A 21688-nucleotide genomic window follows, 5' to 3' on the forward strand; every position below is an offset into this window, starting at 1 on the left:
TATTGGTTTGTTCCTTTGACTGGGCCATATTCTCAATCTTCTGAGCGTGGACAGTTATCTTCTGCTGCTGGCGTCTGGGCATTTAGTCAGATTTCCCTGGGTGTCGGACCCACCAAGGTTGTAATATTTTTGTGAAATCTCTGGGTTCTGTTTTTCTTATCCCGCCCAGTCGGTGGCGCTTTTGGCACACGTTTGTCTGCGGGTCCCACCAGTAAAAGGTGCTGTGGGTCCTTTAACTTTGGAAAACTCTCACCGTCCGGGAGGTTCGCTAGCCGAAGCGGCTTGAAAGAGTGCCAGCCAGCCCGGGGTCCGAACGCGGGGAGGGTCGCTGGCTGCCGCAGCCCGGGAAAGCGCCCATCCGAATTTTCTAGTCAGCCCGGGGCGCCAAGCATGGCGGGAGGGCACCAGCCGTAGCGGCCCGCCCGGGAGAGTGCAGGTTCCCGGGGAGTCACGGGTTTGGAAGGGCCCCTCCCCCCCGTCACCGTTCTCCGCGGCCTGGGGATTTCCAATCCAATTCTCTCAGTTGGTCCGCGGGGCCGCACGTGGTGTCGGTGCCAGCCGCCGCAGTTTGAGGGGACCGCCTGTCCAATTCTCCCAGCCGGCCTGGGAAGGGGGAAGGGAGTGACTCCGACCGCTTGCTGCCCCGCCCGGTGAAGCCCGCGCCCCTCGGCGATCTCACCGGAGTGGGTTCTCTCAGCCAGCCAGCCGCTCCAGGATGGGGTACGCTGTCTTTTTTATCTCTGTCGTGGCTTTGGGAGCTGTTCTGTATCGTTTCTACTCCCCTACTAGCTGTCCTGGAGGAGAAACTAAGATCCGCACGTCTTACTAAGCCGCCATCTTCTCCGGAAGTCAGAAATGTCTTTTTTGTGATTAGGTAGTCTGACCAACAGAAACTGTATTAAGTGAGTTTACCCCTTGCCAGCCACAGTTCTATCACAGTCCCTCTCTTTCTCCTTTTTTTTTCCTTTTTCCCCTTTAGGCTTTTGTATGCAGCACTCCTTAGTGGCTTGTGTTCTGCCCTGGCTCTCTGTGAACCTGGGTGCTGTGTCTGGATGTGCATGGAGTTCTAACTCTGCTGTGCGTGCTTCTGTAGTCTGTGTACCCCAGGGCAGGTGAAAGTTTCCAGGCTGCACCCTCTGAGCAACTCCCAAGCTATGCAGATTTGATTAGGAGGAGGAAAGAAGACTGGCAGTCTTAGATGGAGGTTTCCTACCTGATGTTTTTCCTTTTCTTCATTTCAGCGTTTGTGGAGCCCTTCTCCACTGTCTCCTGTTTTCAGAATTCTAAGCAAGTGGGATTTGACCTTTCATTCACAGAATGTTTTAGGAGATCTTTTCAAGGGATGCTTAATGTGTCATGTTAATGATGCCCCCCCCTTCAATGCTTTACTCATTAGGTTTTTCTTTGTTAAGTATGTATACTCCATTTATATGTCTTACCTGTATAGATGGGCTGAGAAGTTAGATCGGCTAACCAGTACAGCAACAAAAGATCCAGAGGGATTTGTTGGACATCCAGTAAATGCATTCAAGTTAATGAAACGTCTGAACACTGAATGGAGTGAGTTGGAGAATCTGGTCCTTAAGGATATGTCAGATGGTAAGTTTGAGAAGACTAATTAGCCAAACAATAAAAGGTGATATTACTACCAGAGGTAGAATAACACCTTATATTGATATTATAATGAGAAATTCCGTTTCCAGAACATTGATGTTCAGTGTTGTAACTGATTTATTGTTTGGATGTGTTTGATTTGGCTAGAGTTAATTTAGTCAAGTATTTTGAATTCTTTGATTATTTAAAGAAAAGATAATTTCTGCTATTGGTGACTATCATTGATGCTTTTTGCTTTGAAATCTACAACAGTGAATAGATTATTTGGCATATAGCATTGTTTCTGAGGGTAATCCTTTTCTAGTCATCCTTCAGACTTTAAAAATTAATTCATAAATCTTTATCCAACCAATTTTAAGGTGCTGGGAGTGGCTCTATAAGGAAAAGTGTTACCTGTCTTCCACCTAATATTTTGAAGCTTTTTTATCTAATATAGGCAATAAATTTAAAACTGAAGCTTCAAAGAGTAATGATGAGTAAGTCTTTTTAAGTGAACCAGTAAAATTTAATTTGGAGTTTTGAGGTGTTTCAGATATTTTAGTAATAGGTACAGGAAAGCTAAGTCTAGAGTTTAAGGAAGTAAAGGAATTATACTTTGTACATAGTAGAGGTGCAAGTATTTATTAAATGACAGAAGGTAGCAAAAAGGAAAGAGAGATTGTTAAGCCAGCTAGCTATGTATATGAAATACTCCAAGGTTGCATGCAAGAGTTTGTGAGCAGTGAAATAAACTCTAATGCACATGTTGGAACACCATGAAAAATCACTCTTAAAGGGAATTACCTGTGATTATTTCTTCTCTTATATAACACCATGTGAATATTCATAAGAAGAAAAAATATATATATATATTTTTTTGTTCTCAAGTAATGACCAGTATGACCTAAGTTTTTTTATAATGTGAACCTTGAAATATTGGCATTTTAATCTGTTGTAGTCATTCCATAATGTGTGTGTGTGTGTGCACGCATGTGTATATGTATATACACAGTTTATCTTTTTTAAAAAGAAGATTTAAGCAATTTTGTGGGTTTTGTTTTGTGAACATAAAACATACTACAGATGTCTGTAAACTTTGTGAAATTTGCCTGTACAATTCCACGTGGAGATGTGACTAGGAATTGGTCTTAAAATAAAAATTATGCTTGATTTGAACTTTTAGCCCTCTTTCAGCTAGCCTTTCATTTTTCATTTGTACATTTCCATTAACACAAAAATGCCTGACCTTTTACTGTTCAGAATACACAAAGTTGATTATAAGTAAATGAAATGGGAGAAAACTCCCATACCTAACTCTTATTTGCAAATGAAAAGACCTATATTATTAAAATTTTAAATACTTTTTGATTTTATTTTTTGGTTCCTTAAGCAGTATTTAGAATGCATTCTCCTTGAAAATTTGTTATCAACAATTGGATTTTTAAAAAATATTTTATATCAACCCTCTTTAAATTAAGATTAGGTTTTAGAAATACACAATCCTGACTGAGTGGTATATTCTTACTTAAAGAGATTTAAGCCTATTTTCATAAACTGACTTCGCTGATGATCTTAAATTTATAATTAACATCTCTTCTTCTCTTTGAAGAATTCTACCAGACTTTATACATTTACTATTACATAATGTGTGGTAATTTGAAAAATAAAACAAGCTTTATTTAAGGGTATAGATTTTACTTACAGTCTCTTATCTGAATGATTAATTTGTTGCCAATTAATGTCACTTTCCCATTGATAAATTTGTTCCTATCTGACGCTTAGTGGAAGCACTTTTTATTTGCCATGATGTTGAACTAAAAAGTCACTTATATTTGCTGATCTTTACCTGTTAATACAATATAACTTATGCAGTGATCACAGATTAGTTAAACACATTAGAAAGGTCTTGGAAAGTTTGAACAAATAGGAGTATGTCATCTCATTCAGTTGTATTTTTTTCGTGTTGAACATGTGGGAATTTCGTGGCATGGTAGAAAATTATTATGAAATAGACTTTGAAAAATCCTTGTAAAGACTCTGTATTGGAGGTCTATATGGGTCTAGAATCCTTTTTTTCTCTTTCTATTTCAAGGCTTTATCTCTAACTTAACCATTCAGAGACAGTACTTCCCTAACGATGAAGATCAGGTTGGGGCAGCTAAAGCTCTGTTGCGTCTCCAAGACACCTACAATTTGGATACAGAAACCATCTCAAAGGGTAATCTTCCAGGTAAGATGATTCTTCTAGTCAACAAAACACGTATCACCTGGCTTTTCTGTTCAGTTCATTAGGAAAATATTAATGTAAAAAAGACTTTTGTATTTTGAGACTCTTAACTATAGTTCATTCCCTTAGCTTTGCGAATAAAAGAATCCTCCTTTTCTCTAGGACTTAATAGTTGTGGTTATGCTTCTAGTTTGTTACTGTGAAAGCTTATATTTATTGTGATTAATTTAAGTAGATAATTTTAATGTATAAGAATAAGAAACAATCCTTTTTCTAAGTGTTTTTCTTCAGAACACCCATTAATACTTGACTGCTTAGTATGTTTGTGAAACTATAAGGGGATTGATAATCAAAGTTTCTATGTTCAATATTTAGAAACCAAGATTTATTGAGTATGCACAATTAGATTTTTTAAGTGTTCCACAGTGTAGAAAATCCTGCTTTCTGACTTAGTTTTGGTAAAACCCTCTTTCTTAAAGTTGCAACTGATTTTATGATCATTTACTTTTTTCAAAAATATTTTTATTGAGAAATATCCACATACATATAGTCCAACCATATTATACAATCAGCGGCTCACAATATCATCACATAGTTGTATACCATGATAATTTTTAAAACACTTGCATCACTCCAGAAAAAGAAAAAAAAAAAACTCATATATCCCATACCCGTTACCCTTCCCTCTCACTGACCCACAGTATTTCAATCTACCCAGTTTTTACCCTTTATCTCCCCCCCCAGTATTTAGTTATTTTTCATGCTCATTTCTTTTACTCATCTGTCCAAGCCCTAGATAAAAGGAGCATCAGACACAAGGTTTTCACAATCACATGGTCACATTGTAAAAGTGGTTATACAGTAGTCTTCAAGAATCAAGGCACTGGAGCACAGTTTCAGGTACTTCACTCTAGCCACTCCAATACACCATTTATATAATGCATAAGAATAACCTCTAGGATAACCTCTCGACTCTGTTTGAAATCTCTCAGCCACTGAGACTTGATTTTGTCTCATTTCTCTTTTCCTTCTTTTGATTAAGAAGGCTTTCTCATTCCCACGATGCCAGGTCCTGGCTCATCCCTAGGAGTCAGGTACCACATTGCCAGGGAGATTTACACCCCTGGGAGTCATGTCCACATAGTCGGGGAGGGCAATGAGTTCACCTGCCAAGTTGGCTTAGAGAGAGAGAGGCCACATGATCATATATTTTTGCTCTCTCTCTCACTTTATCTGATTCTGTGGCTTACTACCATTGATGTCTTCTATTATTCTCAACTGGAGAAATAAAATATTGTTTTATTTAACCTGTATCTTTATGTTGAACTTGATTTCCCAAGAGGGGCAACAGTAGGATAGGTTATATATCAAGTTGTTTTCTTGCTTGTTTCCTTTTATTTGGAAATATTATCCCATTCTAAAAATGTACAAATTTGCAAGTTTTATCTTCTTCTAATATTCTATATTATAATACTCTGATAAGATGATAACTGTTTTTTTTTAACTATCTTTTGGCTTAAAATATCAATTTATTTAATAATTATTAGCTATGTGGTATGTGCAAACCATTTTGGTTTGGTACTAGGAGCACAATAATGAAAAAGAGAGGTGTTGCCCTTCCCCATAGGGTACTTACATTGTTGTAATACAATATAGTAAATGGTTGGATGGGGGGAAATTCAGGATACTATAGAAACACATTGAAGAAAATCTAATCCCAGACTTGATAAAAAGTGTAAAAAGAGAGTTCCCTGAGGCGATGACATAAAAAATTTATATCTAGTGGACAAAGGATTAGCCAGCAGTGTGGGGGGCAATGGAAGAAGTAAGGGGATGGACAAATTCAGGCACAGGGAGCTTGTATAAAGGCCAGAGAAGAGAGTGTACCTTTTATTCAGGTAATAGGAAGCCACAGAAACTATGGCTTGATTTAGATTAAGGGGTCAGTGCATAAGATATATAGGGATAGGGGTTTGGTTTTCTAAGAGTAGTGAGGGAAGCGACTTAGAGAGGTGAAGAGAAACCATTTTTTGAAGGGCTTTGTAAGCCATGTGCAGAAGTTTGAACTGTCCTTAGCATAATGTGGAACCATTGAAAAGTTTTAGGGAAGTTACATGATTTTCAGTTTAGAAATATTCTGGCCGCAGAATGGAGATTGGATGGGGACCTTGGAACAGGGATATAGGAACCAGGCAGGAGACTGTTTCAAAAATTTAAGAGATGATAGTGACATAAACTCAGGTAAGTAGTAGATACGAAGAGAGGTAGATGGATTGCCAAGGTGTTTAGGAAATGAACTGGTAGAATTTAATGATGTACTGGACATAGGTTTCTGGCTTGGACAACTAGATGGGTTCCATTTGGTAAGATAGAAAACCAGAGAAGTAAGTTTGGTGTGTGGGGTGGGGGTGGGAGGTGGGAATGGGAATGATATATTTCATTTATTTTACTGTATTTCTTTACTTTTTTTTTTTAATTAATTAAAGAAAAAAAAGAAATTAACACAACATTTAGAAATCATTCCATTCTACATATGCAATCAGTAATTCTTAACATCATCACATAGATGCATGATCATCATTTCTTAGTACATTTGCATCGATTTAGGAAAAGAACTAGCAAAACAACAGAAAAAGATATAGAATGTTAATATAGAGAAAAAAAGACACAAACAAACAAACAAAAACTATAGCTCAGATGCAGCTTCATTCAGTGTTTTAACATAATTACATTACAATTAGATATTATTGTGCTGTCCATTTTTGAGTTTTTGTATCTAGTCCTGTTGCACAGTCTGTATCCCTTCAGCTCCAATTACCCATTTTCTTACCATTTCTAACTCCTGCTGGTCTCTGTTACCAGTGACATATTCCAAGTTTGTTCTCCAATGTCGGTTCACATCAGTGGGACCACACAGTATTTGTCCTTTAGTTTTTGGCTAGACTCACTCAGCATAATGTTCTCTAGGTCCATCCATGTTATTACATGCTTCATAAGTTTATTCTGTCTTAAAGCTGCATAATATTCCATCATATGTATATACCACAGTTTGTTTAGCCACTCGTCTGTTGATGGACATTTTGGCTGTTTCCATCTCTTTGCAATTGTAAATAATGCTGCTATAAACATTGGTGTGCAAATGTCTGTTTGTGTCTTTGCCCTTAAGTCTTTTGAGTAGATACCCAGCAATGGTATTGCTGGGTCGTATGGCAATTCTATATTCAGTTTTTGAGGAACCACCAAACCGCCTTCCACAGTGGTTGCACCATTTGACATTCCCACCAACAGTGGATAAGTGTGCCTCTTTCTCCGCATCCTCTCCAGCACTTGTCATTTTCTGTTTTGTTGATAATGGCCATTCTGGTTGGTGTGAGATGATATCTCATTATGGTTTTGATTTGCATTTCTCTAATGGCCATGTATTTCTTTTTATTTAAACTTTATCTTCCCATCAAATGATATTAAGTATTATTTAACCCTGATCTTGTTGTCTTTAATCTTAAGAAGTTCATTCTGTCCCCTGAGTACCTAGGCTTTTGTTCTAGAAAGATCAGTTGGTAAGACTTAAATGTAGAATGGCTGAAAGTAATGCACTCTGAGAAAATGTGCAGTTGTTTTTCATTGGGGCAATATTCACCCCTTCTCGTGTACTTTTTATCTCCTTACTGATTTCCCTTTTTCAAATCTCTATTTTGGAGCTAGTCTTTACCTAATTTTCCTTCCATGCAAATTTCTTGTAGGCAGTTTCCTCATAATTTCCTCAGCACATTATGTTCTATAAGTGTAAGATGTAACACTAGAATGAACCAATACCATTTTTAGTATATGTTGGGGGGAGCACCAAAGCTTTTTTGTTGCTACCAGTAAAATATCATAAATATGTTTAAAAACCCATTTGTGCCCCTTCCCTTCCTCTGCAAAGACAACACCTAGTCAGAACTTTTTGTGTATCCTTCTATCTTTTTTATACTTATATATATTTTCCATTGTATTGTTTGTGTTTTTAAATTTTCACAAAATAATATCATACTCTATGTATATTTCTGCATCTTTTTTCATTCAGTGTATTTTTAAAAATAAATTTATTCATTTTGATATGCTGATCAAATTCATCTAATTGCGGTATGGTATTTATAACATAATTCATTTATTCATTCTTCTGTGGATGGTTAGACATTTAGGTTCTGTGGATGGTTATTTCCAGTTTTTGGTTATTTTTGGTATATAAATTTAGGTTATTTCCAGTTTTGCTATATCAAGCAAGATTTCCACAAACATCTTGTATCTATGTTCTTGTGCACATGTACACAAATTTCTCTAGGGGTTAAGAAGCCATGGGTGTATGCCTCTTTAACTTTACTGATGTGACCTGATTGTTCTCCAAAGCAGATGCACTAATTTATACTCTCACCCACAGTGTATGAGAGTTTCCATTTCTTCATATCCTTGCCAAACCTTGGTTTTGTGAGATTTCAACGTCTAGTAGTTTGGGTGTGAAATGGTAGGGGGAGGGAAGGTTAAGCGTGTTTTTAATGGATTCAAAACAAAAACAATTCAGAGAAATGATTATTTTGGTGGATTTGTATTGATGCCGTGTTTCGCTTTCTCCTTGATTTGTTTAGACTATTTCTTCCTCCTTTCTGGGACTATCTTCTGGAATGTTTTGTTGATATTTTAATATAAAATCTGACCAGTTAATAGGAATTTTGGCATTAATGATTCCTTTACAGTTCATCTAGATTTTTCCATTAGTTTCAGGTGTGTTCCCAACCCTGATTTGTTCAATAGCTCCATATCTTTCAGAGATACCATGTTTTGTTTGTTTGTTTTTAGTTCTTATTAGTTTTGGTTGTGGAAAATTTCTTATGTATAAAATTCAGTTTATTTAAGATGGAAGTGGTATGTGTTCACCTCCTTGGTCGCTTGCATCACTGTCCTGGTGAGCTGATAAATTTACTGCAGCAAGCAGTAAAGCAGCAAGCAGATCTGAAGATGTCTAGAGAATCTTACCAAGTGTTCCAGTGAAATGCAAGAATTCTTGGATTAAATGTAAAGAAATAGATATTCCACATAAAATGAATTTATAAATAATTTTTCTATACGTTCATACAATATTACAGTATATATTGTATCAATAAATAAAGGACTCTTTTTGGTGTTAGTTTGCTTTTCAACTTGGATTACTATATTCAGTTTGATGCTAATGCCAGTCACCCACACCACTTCCTTTCAACCGAGGGAATTCACAACTTATTCTTTTTTCTCGTCAGATTCTATTTGTCCTTTGTACGAACATTTTTTCCGGTCACCTTCTGACTACATCACTTTCCTTATCTCATTTTTATCTTCATTTTCTTGCTTATTTACTTCTTCTTCTCAGGTTCTTTTATTTTGGACAAAAATTCCTTTCTAATGCAGTATCACTTCAATTTCATTGTCTGTTTTTAGAATTCTATTCCCAGGCAGTCTGCTTTTAATAATTTGAATAGGTTAATAGGTAAGGTGAGGAGAAGTACTTTTAAGTGTTAAAGCAGAATAGCAAATAGGTATTGAAATGGCAAAGGAGTGACTTCAGGGTTCCATCCCCTCACAGAAGGTTTAAACAACCAGCAAGATATTGTAGCGCGAAAACCAGGATTGAGGCCGCAGGCCTCCAGGAACTTTCCGCAAAATTAGAGCAGGCTGAGATTAAGGGACTGCAGCTTCGGGAAGCAAGTGATTTATTAGCTCGTGCACACAGGGCTCAGCCGAGTCACCTCGAAAGTCTGAGCCCCGAACAAAAGGCAACCTTAGCTTTTATAGACTGTACAACATGTTAAAGACAAGGTAAACAACTGGCGGATTTAAGTTGAGGATGGCCCAGGGTTTATGGACTGGCCATAATATCTTATCTTTGAGGGTCCCCCACCCTGGGAATATCTTATCTTGCCTATGTGCATTTTCCCCAGTTCCTGAAGACTAGGAGAGGGGGTTTCAGAATTTTCCAAAGAGAGCACAGCTAAATCAGAAAGGGGGGAGGCCTGCCTACTACAATATGACAGAGACATCTTTCTCAGAGCACAAAAAAATTGTTAAAGGACTGCAGTAACAGGGTGTGCATTGAATAAAAAAAAAGGCCGCTTAAAAGTGGTAGGATCATGTGACGTTCTGGCTGGCTTTCCCCCACCCCTCCCTGACTCGACATATAGCCAGCCTGCTCTCCCAGTGCAGTTCCACGGTCCTGGTTCCAGAGGGAGCAGAGTGACCCTCATGCACATACTAAGAGCATATATGTCTGACCCATTTGCCTGGTGGTGGCCTGAGGTACTCACTGTCCCAGAAGGTGCCCTTTGTGTAGAAGGTGGCACATGGAGCTCTCCTATAGAACTCTGTAGAAGAAAAGACAAGTGGCTGCCTGGGGCAAGAGATTGCTGGCCTTAGAACATACAGTACGGTGCCCAGGTCTTCAAGGAAGTAAGAAACTGTTTCCTAGGGAAGAAGGGACATTCATATCCCTGTAAATGGATGAATTCCTAGAGGCAAACTCATACCCAGGACTAGATGAAAAGCCTGCACAGAAGGAATAAGGGTGGCCTTTCCTCTCTGGCCTGGAGCTATTTTCTAAACTCATTATATGCATAATAAGCTCTGAAGGTGAGCAGTCTGCCCAGGTCAGTCTGCAAAGAGAGGAAAGGGTCTTTTTTTCTTTCTTTTTAAGATTAGCTCTTTGAATTTATGGAAAGCTCTGTCATAAAGCTAGCTCATGCAGCTTAAGGAACAAACATCTCAGGCTCTAAATTCCAGCAATAACATACTAAGATATCAAAATGTCAGGCTTCAATAAAGTATATAAAGAAACAGTAAATGATGGCCCAGGCAAAGGAGATGATTAAAGCATTAGACATAAACAATGAAGAAGATCAGATCTGGGACATACCAGACAAAGAATTTATACAAATAGTCCTAAATGTGCTCAAAGAGCTACAAGAAACAAGGACAAAGAACTAAAAAGGAATCAGGAAAACGATAGATGAACACAAAGACTATCAGTAGAGAAATGGAAGTTATGAAAAGGAACCAAACAGAGCTGAAGACCGCAGTGACAGAAATAAATTCCATAGAAGGATTCAACAGCAGGTTGGAGCTGGCAGGAGAAGGAATCAGAGAACTTGAAGATTAAACTATGCCAGTTGTCTAGTCTGAGGAACAGAAGGAGAAGGAATGAAGAAATATGAACAGGGCCCGATGAATCTGTGGGATCCGTCAAGTGTACCAATATGTGCCTTGTGAGAGCCCCAGTGTGAAGAAACGAGAAGGTGGAGAGAATATTAAAAAAAATAATGGCTGACAACTTCCTGCATTTAATGAAAGATGTGAATATACACATCCAACACTCTCAACAAACTCCAAGCAGGGTAAACCCACGTAGACCCAAACCATACCATATTATAATCGAACTCTCTAATACCAAAGATAAAGAGAAAATTCTGAAAGCTGCAAGAGAGAACTTATACAAGGGAACCTCATAAGAGTTAAGTGCCAAAGTCACATCAGAAACAGTGGAGGCATGAAGGCAGTGGGATGACTTTAAAGTACTGGAAACAAAAAATTGCATACCAAGAATTCTATGTTCAGCAAAACTATCTTTCAAAATTAAGGGAAAGATTATGGTACTCCCAGATTAACCAAAGCTGAGCAAATTTGTTGCCACTAGACCAGCCCTAAAAGAGATGCTAAAGAAAGTTCTTCACATTGAAAGGAAAGGACAATAGGTGAACGCTGCATGAAGAAATAAAGATCTCCAGTAAGAATAATGATAAAGGGTAAATATAAATGCCAGTACTTGTGCTTTTAATCTTAACTCTGGTTTTTAACTTTCTATACCATCTAAAAGGTAAATGCGTAAAATATGAGAGAGAAATGGTTTCGGATTCAGAATGTATAAACATGTAGTTTATAATTAAGAACTACGTGAAGGTGGGGGTAAGGAGGAATATAGGAACATGATTTGTATATATTGTTGAGATTATCAATGCAAATGTTGTTAAATAACTGAGATGTTAACTCTAAGCCCCATGGTAACTACAAAGACTGTATCAGAGAGTATGTAAGCTCATAGAAACAGAAACAGAGTATAGGTTGCCATGGTGGTAGTAGGGGGAATAGAGAGTTTTGTATAATGGATGTAGAGTTTCAGTTTGTAGGGGATGGGAAGGTTTTAGTTTAGAAGGTGGTAAGGGTACCCCAACATAGTGAATGTGATTAATCCCACTGAATTGTTTGCTTGGGAGTGGTTAAGCTGGGAAAGTTTCTGTTGTATATATGTTCCCAGAATAAAAAAAAAAAAAAAAAGCAACTAAAGACATAGTGTCAATTAAAATTAATACATGATCCTGGATGCACATTAACAAGTGAGGAGAGAAGGCTCAACAAGGCATTATTCAGACATGAAAAATTAAAGTATAGTCTGTAACCTTTAATATCAATGTTAAATTTCTTGAATTTGATGACTGCACTTAAGGTGGTGTGCCAGTTTAAAACTATTATGTACCCCAGTAAAGCCATGTTTTAATCCTGATCCAGTTACTTGAGGGGGCAGCTGTTTCTTTGAATCCTGATTCAATATTGTAGGGTGGAAACTTTTAATTAGATTATCCCCATGGAGATGTGACATGCTCAGTTGTGGGTGTGGGCTTTTGATTAGAGGGAGATGTGACTCCACCCATTCAAGGTGTGTCTTGATTAGTTTACTAGCATCCTTTCAAAGGGGAAATACTTTGGAGAAACCTCAGGCACAGATGCTTGGAGAACATTGCTTCAGAGCTGATAGAGAAATGGATGTTTGGAGATGCTTGGAGTGTTGACAAACAGAGCAGATGACTAGACATAGGTGATAGACATCACCATGTGCCTTCCCATGAGGTGCTAAGCAAACCAGAACCCAGAGGAGCTAAGTGAAGGCCCATAGATGCTTAGAGGGGAAACCACTGGCATCAGAAGCTGGAAGCAGTGGAACTGGGAACATGCATCAGCAGATGCCAGGGATGTGCCTTCCCAGCTGATAGAGATGTTCCAGATGGCATCAGCCTTTCTTGAGTGAAGGTAACCTCTTGTTGATGCCTTAATTTGGACATTTTCATGGCCTTAGAACTGTAAACCTGAACTTAATAATAAATTCCCTTTTTAAAAACCATTCCATTTCTGGTATATTGCATTCTGGCAGCTTTAACAAATCAAAATAGGTGGTTATAAAAATGAATATCCATGTTCTTAGGAAATGTACATGGCAGTTATAACTGTACAAGGAGCATAAGTGTTCAGAAAATGGATTGGTAAACAGATAGATGGATTCCTAGCTAGTTAGGTGTTCTAGTTTGCTAGCTGCTGAAATGCAATATACCAAAACAAAACAGCTTTTAAAAAGGGGAATTTAATAAGTTGCTAGTTTATAGTTCCAAGGCCGAAAAAATGTCCCAATTAAAATAAGTCTATAGAAATGTCCAATCTAAGGCATCCAGGAAAAGATACTTGGTTCAAGAAGGCTGATGAAGTTCAGGGTTTCTCTCTTAAGTGAGTAGGCACATGGCATATACAGTCAGAGTTTCTCTGTCATCTGGAAAGGCACATGGTAAACTCAGTCAGGGTTCTTCTCTCATCTGGAAGGGCACATGGCGAACACGGCGTCATCTGCTAGCTTTCTGTCCTGGCTTCCTGTTTCATGAAGTTCCCCAGGAGGCGTTTTCCTTCTTCATCTTCAAAGGTCGCTGGTTGGTGGACTTCTCCTTCTCATGGCTGTGTCATTCTGCTCTGCTCTCTCTGAATCTAGTTCATTCTCCAAAATGTTTCCTCTTTTATAGGACTCCAGGAACTAATAGGGACCCCCCCAAATGGGTAGAGACATGTCGTCACCTAATCCAGCTTAACAACCACTCTTGATTAAATCAAACCTCCAGGGAGATGATCTGATTACAATTTCAAACATACAGTATTGAATAGGGATTATTCTGCCATTACAAGATGGGATTTAGATTAAAGCATGGCTTTTCTAGGGGATATACATCCTTTCAAACCAGCACATTCCACCCTCTGGACCCTAAAAAAGATACGTTTTTTCCATATACAAAAATACATTAATTCCATCACAATATCAGAGAACCTTAAACCATTTCAGTAGCAATACAAATGAAATGCAAAATTAGAGACAGTACAAACTCCTATCAAAGTTAGTAGTTACAGGCATGGTCTGTTCTAAAGCAAAGTTCTCGTATGGCTCTGGACCTATAAAACCTCAAAACAAGTTATTTGCTGCCAACATACAAAGGAGGAGTATTCATAGAATACATATACCCATTTCCACAGGGAGAAAGAAACACAGGGCTCACCAGACCCAAGCAGTTTTGAAAACCTGCAGGGCAGAGTCCATTAGATTTCAAAGTCTGAGAATCATTCATCTTCAGAGCTTTAGAAAGCAGCAGTTCCACCCTTTCCAAAGGCCTACACAGAGGCCTGCATCTCTCTGAATGCATCCTTGGGGAACATTGGGGAGACCACCTTTTACTCAGCTCCACCCTCTCTAGCATTGGGGCTGTACCCGGGCTGTCTGCCATTTCCGGGGCACACGCTCAACCCCACTCTGGTACCAAGATGTATTAGTTAGTGTTCTCTAGAGAAACAGAATCAGCAGGGAACACTAGCAAATATAAAATTTATAAAACTGTCTCACGTAACTGCGGGAACACAGAGTCCAAAATCTGCAGGAGCAGGCTGTGAAGGTGATGATTCTGATGGAGGGTCTGGACAAACTCCACAGGAGAGGCTCACCAGCTGAAGCAGGAAGAGAGCCAGTCTCTTCTGAATCCTCCTTAAAAGGCTTCCAGTGATTAGACTGAGCATCACTCATTGCAGAAGATACTCTCCTTGGCTGATTACAAATGGAAGCAGCTGTGGATGCATGTGGATCATGATTTAATTCTAGGAAATGTCCTCATTGCAACAGACAGACCAGCACTTGCCCAACCAGACAAACCAACAGGTACCACCACCTGGCCAAGTTGACACATGAACCTGGCCATGACACTAAGTAACTAGAATAATACAATAAAAGTGGCAAAATGTTAATATTGGTGTATGTTGGCATCTGGGGGTATAAGGATATGTTGTAGTGCTCTGTATGAGGTTTGTATTATTTTTATAACTGTCCTGTAAGTTTGAAACTATTTCAAAGTTAAAAGTCTAAAAAATTATCAGTAATTATTCAACAGTTACTCAAGGCAAACCATTTTTCATCTTTAACTTCATCCACTCTTTTTTCCATGTTACTTTGAAATAAATTGTAGATATAATTTTATCAGAAATAATAAAAGCAGAAAGGCTCAAGATCCTCTACTGTCTCCATCATGTAGTCAGATAACATTGCCAGAATATCAGGTTATGTAAAAAATATTACTGGTTGGATCTATTTTTATTTAATTAATGCCATGTTTTTCTTTTGTGCGTTTTGCATGTTTCTGAGAGAAACATTCACAATTACTACATTGTGAGTTCATCTTAGGACTATACACCAATTGTAATAATTTAACAATAAAAGGAGAATAAAAATAATATTTCTTTGGTTTCTGGGATTACATCATGTTATACCATTAATACATTAATTAGTTTCTTGGTATCTTTTCCTAGAGTGGGCGGTGGGGTAGAACATTATTTAAGGGAGAAGCATCAATACATAGATCTTCATCTTCATCTTGCAAACCTTTTTAAGGAATGTACTGATATAATCACTTTCTAGCCAGAGGTGACTTAAGGGGGGCCAACATCAGTGAATTAAGGTGGTGGTATGATTTGATTATATGATTGTATTGGATCTTGTGATCTTTCCAATGCATACATCTCCATGCTAAGATTCTGCTTGGTCCTCAAATTTAACAGGTGACAAACAGCGAATGTTTGATCACTAACAAAATTTCCTCATGACCTGATCTTTTTTTTAAAAAAAAGTTTTTTATTGTAAACTATGACATATATACAAAGCAAAGAAAGCAAAAAGCAATGATTTTCAAAGCATATTTCAGCAAGTAATTACAGAACAGATATCAGAGTTTGTCATGTGCTACTATTCTACCATCTCAGGTTTTTCCTTCTAGTTGTTCCTAAACACTGGAAGCTAGAAGGAATATTAATATGGTGATTCAGCAGTCATACTTGTTTGCCAAATCCTATTCTTTGTTATACCACCTCCTTCTCCTTTAATCCTTCTCCTAGTCTATAGGGATCTTTGGGCAATGTCTTTTCTGACTTTTTCATGTTGAGAAGGGGTGTCAATACTAAAGTATAGGGGGATGTAGTTAGTAATCTTGGAGAGGCTGGCCCCTGTGGGTTTCAGGATTTATCTGACCTAGGAACCCTCCAGGAATTATAGGTCCCAGGAAAGCAAATTTAGTGCATGAAACCCTTATAGATTCTCAGTTTGAGCCCTAGGCGTTCTCAAGAGTCAACAGGAGTGATATTGGTTGGGGTTTTGTAAACTATGGCAATCAGCACTAACTGACTGAAGCTTGCATAAGAGTAGTCTCCAGAATAGCCTCTCGACTCTATCTGATCTCTCTTGGCCACTGAGGCCTTATTTTATTACACTTTTTGCCACCCCCCACCCCAACACATACACACTTGATCTGGAAGGTGTCAATCCCACAGTGCCAGGACCAGACTGATCCCCAGGAGCTATGTCCCACATCACTAGAGAGACCATTACCCCTGAATATCATGTCCCTTGTAGCAGGGAGGGCAATGACTTTCCTTGCAGTGTTGGGCCTAGCGAGAGAGTGGCCACATCTGATCAACAGTGAGGTTTCCTGGAAACACCTCCTAGGCCTCGCCATGGGCAGTCTTAGCGTCTTCTCCTTCAGAAATAAGTTTCATAAGGGCACACCTCAAAATGAAGGGCCTGGCCCATTTTCCTGAGAGTCCCCAGTGGTTGAGAGGGCACCTGGGCTTCTCAAATGGGAAAGTTCAGTAGTTCCATATATAAATATATATTTCTTCCTTCAGATCCTCAAGGGCCCCACCAACACCCCTCAGTTATCAGCCCACCACAATCTGAGCGTATTCCATCATTGCACCAAGCTACACAAAACTGCAAGGCCTCATTCCCACTCTGGACCCTAGAAGCCTGGGTTGCTCAAATAAACTATCCAGATAGGTTGATTTAGATCATGTGTTACAGAAAATCTGAGTTCTAGACATACTAAATCTCTCTGCCTGTGGTCCCATACAGTAGATGAAGGTCTAGAGTACCTTCCCTATCATTTTTTACCCTTTATTCTGATTTATCTTAGACCCAACCAGATTGACTTCATTTTTAACTCTAATTGAGGCCTGATCTCCCCTTCAGTTACTTTAACTCTTACTATATATAGCTATGCGAACCTTCAGACCCACAACCCTCTATCTCTGGGTTCCAGGAGTCACAGAGTTCTCAAAGTCCCTATATACATATATAGCTCAGTGTCTCACATTCAGAAATGCATTTACAGTTTCAGACTAAGTTGCTGCTATAAGGCTTACAATCTAGGCTCCAATTTTCTTACAAGTATTTTCTGAAAGAAACCTTAGCATATTTGCTTTTTGTTTCTGGCTTATTCTGCATAATACATTGTCCCCAAACCTACAACCTCCAGATGGGTCCCTGGACCAGATAAGACAGGAAATGCCGACGGGCCAGTCAGCCTTTCCAGAACATCAACTAGTTCTATCCCTCTATCCCATATTATCAATAGCCCCTTCCAACTTGAAAAAGTTAGAATGGGCATAGGGCAAATGCCCCTAAAGAGTGGGAGAAAGATCAAAAGTGATGGTGGAGTTACACAGAGAAGGTCAGGTTTAACAAATGGTTATGAGTGCTGAATCATTAGACTGAAGTTTCTTTTAGTCTTCATAACCTTAGAGCTGCTGGAAATAAAAACTTAAAATTGTGGAGTTGTAAACCATACCAACCTCTGAAATCTGTTGTAGAACTCATTGTTGTGATATGCTTTGAAATTCCCTGCTTTTTTTGTATATATGTTATTTTTCACAAAAAGTATAGAAAAATAAAAATCAATAAATAAAAACCAAAAACCAACAAACATATCCTTGAGTTCTTAGCTATACTTTGTTTGGCTTGGGAATCTTTGTGATTCCCAATCTAAAGTCTCATGTGTTTTCAATCTGGAAAATTCTCTGCCATTGTCTCTTTAAATAGTAGTGCCTCTCCCATATTCTCTTTATTCTTTTGGAACTTCCTAGTAAGTATAATTGACCTTTTTTTCAATTCCTTGATTTTAACCAGCACTTCATATTTATCTCTGTTCTCTGCTGCATTCTTGGTAGTTTATTCAGCTTTCTCTTTTAGGCGTATTATTCTCTTGTTAGATGTGTCTAACCTACTGTTTAACTTGTCCAAAAAGTTTGGTTTTTTTTCTGTCACTGCTTTTTTTAGGGGCCAAGATGCCCAATGAGGTTTTCTTTTTTTTTGTTGTTGTTCCTTCCTGTTTTTAAAAGTTAGTTTTAACTTTTTTAAATTGTAAGCTTTTCATTTTGAACTACTTTCAAACTTATAGGATACTTGCAAAAATAATACAGAACCCATACAGAGAACTCCAGCATATCACTTATCCAGTGTATCACCCCCACATACACCAATTTAATAATTTTGCCACATTTGCCATATCATTTTATCTATATGTCTTTCCATCTTTCTTATCTATCAAGCTGTCTACCTATCTGCTTTTTGAACATTTGAGAGAATGTTGTGTACATTGTGCTCCTCACACACATAATACTTCCATAATATTTCCTCAGAGCAAAGATTCTCCATTATATGACCATGATATCTGCAGTTATCAAGTTCAAGAAATTTAAAATTGATATAAAGGTTGTACTCTATATTCCAGTTATTTCTTATGTCTCAGAAATGTTCTTTTGAGCCATTTATCCTCCATTATTAGACTCTGACCAGGGTCATATCCTGCAGTTAATTTTCATTAGCTCTTCAGCTGCACTTTCTTTCTTTAGTTTTTTTTCATTTATGGAAGCAAAAATACAACATGAACTTTCCCATCTCAACCACTTCCAAGCATAGCATTCCTTGAGCTTAATCACATTCACAATGTTATGCTACCGTCACCACCATCCATTACCAGAACTTTAAAATCACCTCAGACAGAAACCCTTTACCATACCCTGGTAACCTATATTCTACTTTCTGTCTCTGTGAGTTTGCTTGAACTCCCATATTTTCTTTGTGGTTACCATCAGGGCTTAAATTTAACATCTCAAATCTGTAACAATCTCATTTGCTTTGGTACCAATTTAACTTCAGTAGCATATACAAGCTATCTTCCTGTACCCTTCCTACCTATCTTTATGCAGTTCTTGTCATAAATTACATATTTATACATTAAGTTCAAACCATTGATTAATCCCTTTTTACGCATTTGCCTCTTAGATCCTGAAGAAAGTTTAAAAAAAGGAGTTACAAACAAAAATACAGTAGTACTGGCAATTATATTTACCTATGTTATTAATTTTACTTGAGACCTTTACCTTCTTCCTGCAGCTTTGATCTATTTTCTAGTGTCCTTTCCTTTCAACCTGAAAAATTTCCTTTATTTAGCATGTCTAGTAATGTTAAAAATGGGTGAGCTTTATGGTATGTAATGCTGTTTGAAAAGCCAGTTGATGGGTTTGCCTTTCTTACTGTACGTTCATGTCTTGCCAAGATTGTTGGCTAGGAGTAACATCTCATATGATGATTACTGCTGTGTTAGCCAATAGCATATTTCAACTTAATTGATGCTTCCTTTTGGTATGAGGACTGATAATTTAAAAGTTTTGGATTCTCTGTATCCCATGCCCCCTATTACCACCTGTGTGATTCTTGACATATTACTTTACCCTGTAGATTGTTCTTTGTTTATAAAATAGGATATCTGCCTCTCCTACCTCAGGAATGTCATGACATTTAAATGAAAGTGAGATAGTATTGAAAATTGTATAGTCCTAATATATGGAAAGTGATATTAAGATGGCTAAAGTTCTCTTATTTTCTTTTCATAGGAGTAAAACACAAATCTTTTCTAACAGTTGAGGACTGCTTTGAGTTGGGCAAAGTGGCCTATACAGAAGGAGATTATTATCATACTGAACTGTGGATGGAACAAGCTCTAAGGCAGCTGGATGAAGGCGAAGTTTCAACCATTGAAAAAGTGTCTGTTCTAGATTATTTGAGCTATGCTGTATACCAGCAGGGAGATCTGGATAAGGCACTTTTGCTCACAAAGAAGCTTCTTGAACTTGGTATGTTAATTGGGCCTAATGTAAAGCTACATATGTGTTGAGGGATGTGTGTGTGTGTGTGTATTTATATAGTCATATAGTTTTGGTACTTTTTATTTGTTAGAAATCAAGACCTTCATGTGTCAGACATATTTCATCCTTTCTGTTTATCCTCAGTGTAAATGGCAATTGATTTCTCTTAGTAGAACTACAACAGTTGTAAATGCTGCCTGTTTTTCTGTGCCCTATACTTTATGAATTTAGGACCATAACCTAGTTAACTCACTCAAAAATGTTTATTTATGGTGTTGCCATATTAAATGTTAGCCACTTTCCTTTGGAAGGGTGTTGGGAGGTTTATTTCATCTTCAAAAATAAAGTGATTTGAAGTAAATGAAATAAAAATATATTTGAATGTATGTGGTCGTTTGAAGCTGTATGTACTCCAGCAAAACTTGTTCTTAAATTTAATCCTGTGGCTGTGAGCCCACTGTAAGTAGAACCTTTTGATGAGGTTACTTTAGTTAAGGTATGGCCCACCCCAGTCAGGATGGATCTTTATTCTACTACTGGAGTCCTTTATAAGTGGTATGAAATTCAGACAGAGAGAAAGCTACAGGAGGCAAGAAGCTGAACCTGGCAGACAAAGAAGAGACCAGAAGATACGGTCATGAGCTTTGCCATGTGACAAAGTAAGGACCTCATGATCACCAGTAACCAGCCCCAGGAATACCACTTTCTTTGAGAAGAAAGCATTGCCTTGAGGCTTCCCTGATTTGGACTTTATTTTAGCCTTAAAACTAAGCAAATGAATTCCCATTGTTTAAGCTGAACCATTCGTTGCCTTGGTATTTGCTAGAACCAACCAGGAAACCAAAACACTCTCATATATGTGAGACATGTTTGGATGAATAAATAAATTGGAATATTTCTTTTTTTATTTTAGTAGTTTCTGTGATTTTCCCTCCAATTTAAAAAGTACTATGTATTCATTGTAGAAAATCTTCAAAAATAGAAAAAGATATAGAAGAGTTATCCATAAGTTAATCACCCATATATCCATAGTTAATTACTTTTTGTTTCCTTGCAATATATGATCCCCCATCCATCCATCCACACAGAGACTTTTTCCTTTCTTTTGCAAAATTAAGCTAGTACTGTTTATCATAATATATACTGTGAGCAGTTTCCCAAAAGCAAGAAATACTTTATAAATCTAGGGCTAGAATTCCTCAACACTGAAGTTAATGTCACAAGTAAAGTTTCTATGCTCTGATCTTTTGTCTTTTTATTTGTGCATGTCTATGTTTTTATTTTTCCCCAGATGGGTTAAGCGGCTCTCTTTTCTCCTACTAAAAGTAGCTAAAAAATTATGACTAGCAATTTGGAGGAAGTTAGTGGATTCTGTCCTTTTTGAAAATTACATCTTTAGTTTTCCTTCTCACTTATAAATTTGGGACTGAAATCTATTCAGTCCTTAGAAGTATGCTTCTGTTCTGCATTTGTGATGGATTTGTGGTAAACGTTGCTTTTGAACTATATATTCCCTGTCTTCCCCCTGGTGATTTCTTTTTCAGT

General features: G+C 37.8%; 1 protein-coding gene across 2 annotated transcripts in view; it reads left to right on the forward strand.

The window, feature by feature from the left end:
• The window catches only part of P4HA1 (prolyl 4-hydroxylase subunit alpha 1), a 110570-nt gene that overhangs the window by 36317 nt on the left and 52565 nt on the right, over positions 1 to 21688 (forward strand). For both annotated transcript variants that reach the window (XM_077124941.1, XM_077124942.1), the window contains exons 4-6: positions 1448 to 1599; positions 3686 to 3823; positions 19892 to 20131. In XM_077124941.1, the coding sequence (XP_076981056.1) occupies positions 1448 to 1599; positions 3686 to 3823; positions 19892 to 20131 (530 nt within the window). The remainder of the gene's footprint in view (positions 1 to 1447; positions 1600 to 3685; positions 3824 to 19891; positions 20132 to 21688) is intronic.

Source organism: Tamandua tetradactyla, chromosome 13 (genome assembly GCF_023851605.1).
Source record: "Tamandua tetradactyla isolate mTamTet1 chromosome 13, mTamTet1.pri, whole genome shotgun sequence".
NCBI lineage: Eukaryota > Metazoa > Chordata > Mammalia > Pilosa > Myrmecophagidae > Tamandua > Tamandua tetradactyla.